Source organism: Nematolebias whitei, chromosome 13 (genome assembly GCF_014905685.2).
Source record: "Nematolebias whitei isolate Nwh7 chromosome 13, NemWhi1, whole genome shotgun sequence".
Classification (NCBI taxonomy): Eukaryota; Metazoa; Chordata; class Actinopteri; order Cyprinodontiformes; family Rivulidae; genus Nematolebias; species Nematolebias whitei.
The window spans coordinates 39,023,851-39,031,356 of NC_056510.1; the positions used below are offsets into that span (position 1 = coordinate 39,023,851).

The 7,506-nt window shown below is 39.7% G+C and overlaps 1 protein-coding gene across 1 annotated transcript in view; it reads right to left on the reverse strand.

Annotated features, from left to right (window-relative positions):
- The window catches only part of LOC119419318 (interleukin-1 receptor type 2), a 13,532-nt gene extending 6,419 nt beyond the window's left edge, over positions 1-7,113 (reverse strand). The window contains exons 1-2 of the mRNA XM_037686627.1: positions 7,074-7,113; positions 1,535-1,624 (exon numbers count right to left, since the gene is read on the reverse strand). Of these exons, the coding sequence (XP_037542555.1) occupies positions 1,535-1,619 (85 nt within the window). The 5' untranslated portion in view covers positions 1,620-1,624; positions 7,074-7,113. The remainder of the gene's footprint in view (positions 1-1,534; positions 1,625-7,073) is intronic.
- Positions 7,114-7,506: the final 393 nt, after the last annotated feature.

The following is a 7,506-nucleotide window of genomic DNA, read 5'->3' on the forward strand; positions in this document are numbered from 1 at the left end:
GGATGGATGGATGGATGGATGGATGGATGGATGGATGGATGGATGGATGGATGGATGGATGGATGGATGGATGGATGGGAAGTGTAAAAGAAAAGCTAAGATTAAAGAAGAAATGTTGAATTTCCTGTGAAAATGTGTGATTTGTTTCTTCTTTCGACTCCTTTCTTCAGGGTCACCACAGCGATCTAACTCACACCAAGACTTGGTGATTGTTTTTACGCTGGATGTCCTTCCTGCCACAACAGACCACCAAGCTGCCACAGCTGCTATCTAGGGCACCCGGGGGAGCAGATTGTGGGGGTTAAGGGCCTTGCTCAAGGGCTCAGAGTGGGACAAATGAGGGTGGAGGCAGGTGTGGGTGCTTCACCTATCCCACCCACATTATGATGTTGTCGGTGCCAGGAGTTGAACCAGCAATCCTCCGATGACAGGTCCACCTTTACTCACCTCTGCGCCACCACTCCGTCTTAAAGGTTAAAGTAGAAAATTTGAATTTGCTGTGAAAATGTGCTGTAGTGTGAACACCTAATGATTTATGCTGAAAGCTGCTGACAAAGGTTCATCTGTGAACTGTGAATTTAAACAGCTGACATTTTCTAACAGCTGAAATGGAAAATAAATGCAAAGTAAAAGCTGTGAGCTGTAGAAAAACAGCAGAAATGTGTAAAAAAAAAAAAAAAGCTGAATAGTGCAGAAATGAGCAGGATAAGTTGAAGTAGGCAGAGATAAGCTAAATTACAAATAAAAAATCCATCCATCCATTCTGTTCCGCTTATCCGGGGTCGGGTCGTGGGGGTAGCAGCCTAAGTAGGGAGGCCCAGACTTCCCTCTCCCCAGCCACTTGGGCCAGCTCCTCCAGGGGAATCCCGAGGCGTTCCCAGGCCAGCCGAGAAACATAGTCCCTCCAACGTGTGGAAAAAAATCCTCAAATAAAAAATCAGGATTACAAAACATCTGAAATTAGCATAAATGAACCTGAAAAGAATAGGAAAAAGCTTACAATAAAAAAAATGTAGCTGATAAAACAAAAAATGAACTTAAATTATCAGAAAGAGGCTGAAAGGAGCAAAACAAGTTGCAATTATTAGACAGAAGCGCAAAAGGTGGAAAATAGCAAAAACAAAAGCTGAACAAAAAACTAAGATTTGGAGAAAAGACCTACAGTATAGCTGAAAATGTATGAAATTAGTGGAAAGAGGCTGAAAGTTGAAATTAGTAGGAAAACAACACAAAAGACAATAATTAGCAACAAAAATCAAGCCAAAAATGTTCAAATGAATTGAAAAATCTCTAAAACAATATTTGAAAAAGCTGAATTTAGAGTAAGATTCTCAAAGGAGCAAATAAAGTTTAAATTAGAACGAAGGTGAAAGGAGCAGAGAAAGGTTATGGTAATGAAGGCTTCTTTAGTGGCCCCTCTAGCTGTTGTACAATACACTGAGCTCAGCAAATGTATTTTAATTTCATCCTAATCCATTAGTTTTGTTGCTCCTCACCACAATACACCTTAGTAAACACAGAGCAGGAGGCTCACCTTTCACAGGTAGAGGAGGAAGTGAAGGTCTTCCATAAACACCTGCGGTGACGAGGGCAGTCAGCATCAGTGTCGAGCAGAGCATGATGTCTGCAGGAACAGAGGTCTGGTGTTAAATCAGCCAGCAAAACGTGGAGCAATGTCTCAAATTATAAAAAAAATCAAAAGAACAAGAACCCAGGAGAAGAATAGTGACAGTATTTATAAAAATCAAGAAGTAAATTGGAGCTAGTTAAGAAAACAAGTGACAGTCACTGGTTTGATTTTTCCCTGTGTTGTCTCCTCAAGAGGTCTAGGATTTATTCAAGGTGGTTTTATTGAACTCTTTTGTAGACAGAGAAACTTGTGTCATCACAGGAGTCATCAGAGAAGTGCTGCCACTCCCTCCACTTAAATATAACTGCGGGGGTTTGACACCCCCACATGATGAGTCACATTCAAGGTCACTCATATCACAGGTCAGCAGAGTCATGCAAAATTAGCATTTCAAAATAGAATAAAATACTCTACTGAATTATTATAGTTATAATTTAGTGTGGTTAAATCCAATTGCTTTAAATTTTTGTGTATATTTCAAATTTTATTATACCACATAAAGACCAACAGATTTAAAGGTACAATGTGTTAAATTTAGTCATGTCGCACTAAAAGTCTAATTATTTTTCATTACATCGGAGCAAGGTATTTATTGTGACATAAATCAGAGGACATCCTCATTACCCTCTGTTACAGCTGCAAAATGCTGCTTTAATGTGATTAAATGTTTAGAGTTTATAATGAATGAAAAATGTTTATTTGTCATTAAAGCTATTTAATAAACAACAATTTTCAGTCAGGTCATCTGGACAGTTTCTTTTTGTGCTGAAACGTTTCACCTTCCATCCGGAAGGCTTCATCAGTCAAGGAAACACAACACAAAACTGTTTCTTACCCCAAACAGCCCACTCCAAAGTGAAACAAACCAGCCATGTTGGTGGTAAGATGGTCTCTTTGGCACACCCCCTCCTCTGTTGCTGGCCCTCTTCCTCGTTGACAGGTTTGTTCCAGTTTGGAGTAAGCTGTTGGAGGAAGAATCAGTTTTGTGTTGTGTGTTTCCTTGACTGATGAAGCCTTCTGGATGGAAGGTGAAACGTTTCAGCAAAAAAGAAACTGTCCAGATGACCTGACTGAAAATTGTTGGATTGTTTACCTGGATTATTGAGCATGGACTTTTTTGGTATTTAATAAACAATTCCTCAACACAATTATTTTAATGCGGCCATGCCTATTTTAAATTTGTCAACATTTAAAACATATTTCTCATGCTTTTAAACAATACATTTATGTTAATTTATTTCATTCTATATTCACAAATGCAAAGTTTGCTACAGCACTCATGGTCTCTTTTTTCTGTTTAATTTAGTCCTCAATGCAATTTGAGTTTTGCAGAGACAATTTCACATGGAGTTAAATTGTCGTTTTCGTGGAAACCAGCTGACTTTCATTTCTGCTTCCAGGCCTGCGTTTATGGAGGTCAGCTGACAGCAATCATCACTTTCTTACACACTCGCCTGCAGAAGTGATAAATAATTTCCCTGATAAAGTTGTTGGCGTTGTGTCATCGAAAATACCCATTCATTCATAAAAGTCTGTCGTCACCGTCCATTCCCCATTCACAGAAACTGTGGACATGTCAGGTTTGGAACAGACATAAACGTGAGTCATGATGCTTTGGTGGTGTTTTACTGGATTATTGGTGGAAAATTTGTTAGCTAGTAGAATCTATTTAATCTAAAGAATAATCACATTGGAGCTTCATATTAGTCATCATGAATCATATGTTTGTTTAATACAGTAAAACCTTTACCTTAGACATTGTTGCATTAACTTTAGTACCTCAGCATTTACATTTATTACAAAAAAGTATTTAAAGTTAACTTAAAACTATAAAAGCCACAATGATTAGTAGGTAAATAGTATGGAATTATAAAGCATTATTCAAGATGCAAGCAGCATTGGAGGCCCTCGCAGCAAAGCACCGCTCCGGCCTTATGGCGACTGCGTGAGCTCCAGCTAGTCCACCCAGTCACCATCGCGAACGCTCTCGTGCCAATCCCGCACACGATCACCACGGGGCACATTTCCTGAATCTTCAACATCGCCTTCCGTCCATGTCGTTACTTGTCCAGCTGCAGGTCTTACAAGTATAGACAAAACCTGATCTTCCAGACAGGAGTTATGGTGACTTCCTGTTTTCTTGCAAATGTTTGACAAGCACTTCCTTTATGCTTTTCAACATGTCATGTGTGGTAATCTACAGTTAGCGAACAAAGTTTGAGTCTAATATCTTACACAGTGTGAAGCTGGAAGTGTCATCCAATAATCTACCGTTTTTTCTCTGAGTATGTGGGGCTTAAGTGATGTCATGAATCACCAATACCAGTGTGTCTACAAGTGCTCACTGATGAACAAAAACTCTGGTTCAGATTGGATGATGTGTCACTGAGATATAACTGTTGGAATAATGTAGCACTGAGTCAAATGTTAAAGAACAATATCAATGTGTCTATAAGTGATCACTGATCACACACGTAAAATCTGGTACATATTGGATGATATTTCACAGAGATATAACTGTTGGAATAAAGTAGGTGGCGCACTGGAGTCAAAAGTTAAACAACATCAGTGTGTCTAGAAATGCTCATTAATGAGGTACCCAAAATCTGGCATAGATTGGATGACATCTCACTGAGATATATTTGATTAAACAATCTAGGGGGCACACTCAAGTCATATGTTAAATCACAATATCAATGTGTCTAGACGTACTCACTGATTATGCATAAAAAATCTGGTGCAGATCGGATGATGTATCACTGAGATATAACTGTTGGAATAATGTAGGGGGCACACTGGAGTCAAAAGTTAAAAAACAATACCAATGTGTCTAGAAGTGCTCACTAATGACGCACAATAAATCTGGCGTAGATCTGATGATATATCACTGAGATATAACTGATTAAATAATGTAGGAGGCGCACTAGAGTCATATGTTAAACCACAATATCATTGTGTCTAAAAGTCCTCACTGACGCACAATAAATCTGGTGCAGATCGGATGTTGTATCATTGAGCTATAACTGTAGGGATAATGTAGGTGGCGCTGTGGAGGCTATTGGCCACTTATCATGGATACCTGTTCAAGGGGTGGATAATGATCGATCATAGTGATTTTGGTGCACCTCGGCTGAAATCTGTGCAATTTAGAACCAAACGTATTGCAACGGAGTCACATCTTAATTTGTCATTCTGCCACGCCCACATCCTCCAGCAAAAATGGTTTGTGCTTTAAATCAAGTCAGACCATATTATCTGTCTTCTAACACAGGATCATCCTGATTTGGTCAATGGTGTCAAAGAGGGAGCATTCCAAGTTAAAAAAGCGACTTCCTGTTCCGAGAGGGCGGGGCTTTGATGATGTCAAAATATGACCACAGTGGATTGTCAAGCATCCAACAGGGATGAGTCATGCCAAGTTTGGTGCATTTCGGTCTTTCAATGTGAAAGTTAGTGTTTGGAAATTTATGGCGTGAAGCAAAACTTTGAAGCCTGGCCACGTCCCTTTAACATATACGAAAATGCAAGCTTTTGATAAATTTTACTCTCCAACGTCTTAAGGGTGTATCAACTAAGTTTGAAGGCAATCCTTCAAAATCCCTAGGAGGAGTTCATTAAAATTTGCAAGTAGAAACACCCAAAAATGACCCTTTGACCCAAAATGGCCGACTTCCTGTTGGTTTTGGAACAGGACTCCAAGAGACTTTTTCATAGATCCTGAGAAGATACAGATGTTCACCAAGGTTCCGAATTATTGGTCCAAGAATAGCTTGGGGCTGAGGTTTTAAAATATTCTAGGGGGCGCTGTGGAGGCTATTGGCCACTTATCATGGCTTCCTGTTCAAGGGGTGGATAATGATCCATCACACTGATTTTGATGCACCTCGGTTCAAAGCTGTGGAATTTAGAGTCAAACGTATGGCGACAGCGTTGTGTCTTACTTCGCCACGCCGCGCCGCCCACATGCTCCACCCAAAACTGTCAGCGTTGGAAAGCAAGTTACACCAACATGTTTTCGGTCACTGGACACACTATCATGCAGATCAGGTAACGGGTCAGATAGGGATCGTGCAACGTAAAACTTTATTCTTCCTGTTGTAAGGGGGCGTGGCTTAAATGATATCATGATTTGACCATTCAGTCTTGCAGGGGACTGGATGTGGATCAATCACTGAAGGTTTGATGTCTCAGACAGTTTTCTTGTAGGAGCTATTAGCGTTTCATTTTTCATGGCGACATGTCAAACTTTGAGGTCTGGCCCCGCCCCTTCAGCATGCTCCAAAATGAACTGTTTAGATAACTTTGTGTCCCCCATGCCTTTTGACCAAATTGGCCATGTTTGAAACCGATTGAGCGAAATCCCTAGGAGGAGTTTGTTCAAATGTGGAGGCTGTAAACCGCCTAAAAGGTGTGAAAATTGGGACGTCATTCCAAAATGGCCGCCTTCCTGTTTATTGTACAACGTTGGTGCCAGAGGGTTTTCTGTGCATCTTGGGAAATTGAACAAGTGTACCAAATTTCATGTTTCTACGATAAACTAAGGTTAATGCGGAGAGTATTTTGAAAATTTCAAGGTGGCGCTCTTGAGCCGTTTCTGTTGTGATTTTTGCCACACACTTAAAATACGTAATTTTTCACCAGTCATGTTGCGTCCACCAAATTTGGTGACTTTTGGGATATGTTAAGGCCCCCAAAATGCCAATTCATTGGGCGGAAAAAAAATGCAGCTCGGGCCTGAACAGAGCGATTACAATAGGCCTTCGCAGCGCGTCGCTGCTCGGGCCTAATGACTTTGTTGTTCTCAGACTAATTGCTTGTCTGTCCCTAGTTCTCACATTTTTAGCTCAATATAAATATCACAAACAGACGTCTCATCTAAATGACTTCTTCTGTAAAAACGGATCCTATTTCTTTGTACAACAGTCCATTTAAGATAATAAACATCCTTACAATTCTTTTTCAGTCAGACAAAATATCCACATTCATCTCAAACTTGGCAAACACACATACAATCCAAGGTGACATATACATATAAATTATTATACAATTTTAGTATATAACCACATTCTACACCTGCTTCTGTTTACTTAGTACAACAGAATATTTTAGCAGTTTGTACACGACTGAATAAATGGAGAGGAAATTATTAATTCAATACTGAAAGAAAACAGCAGTAACTAAATGGTTCAATAAATAAATAATAAATTAATAAAAAAAAGATTTGATTAAGAACCATAACTGAATAAAAGTGATATTTATATATTTTATCATTTTTAACTAGTTTTTATTCTCATTATTACATTACTGTTAATTGTGATTTTACTTTAAGACATGAAATAAAGCTCAGTTGTCTGTTTAAATTCATGAACGTTAGCAAACACACACACACACACACACACACACACACACACACACACACACACACGAATTGGAGTGAACTGACCGTGCACAGGTTCAGGTCCTGGAAGTGTTCTGGTTCTGATGGGGTGGTGGTGCTGGCATCAGTTGCAGCAGCGACTCATCAGCTTCCTTTGGACTCACGGGGAACCTGAGCTCTTTTCAAGGTTCCCACCCCTAAGAAGATGGAAATTTCTCAGGTTTCCCAATGTAACGCTGTGTACTGCACAGCTCACCACTCAAGTCTGCTGACTACTGAACACACACACACACACACACACACACACTATATCACAAAAACTAACTCAATGGGATCAATAGGAGTTTCTTTCTGGCTCGTTGTAAACAAACTGGAATGTGTTTACAACAGTTGGACTCTGGCATCTTCTGCTGCTTACATTAACCGTGACATCACGTCTTTGTTTGCTTTCACACAAGAACACACACATATATATGTACACACAACACACTCACACGAG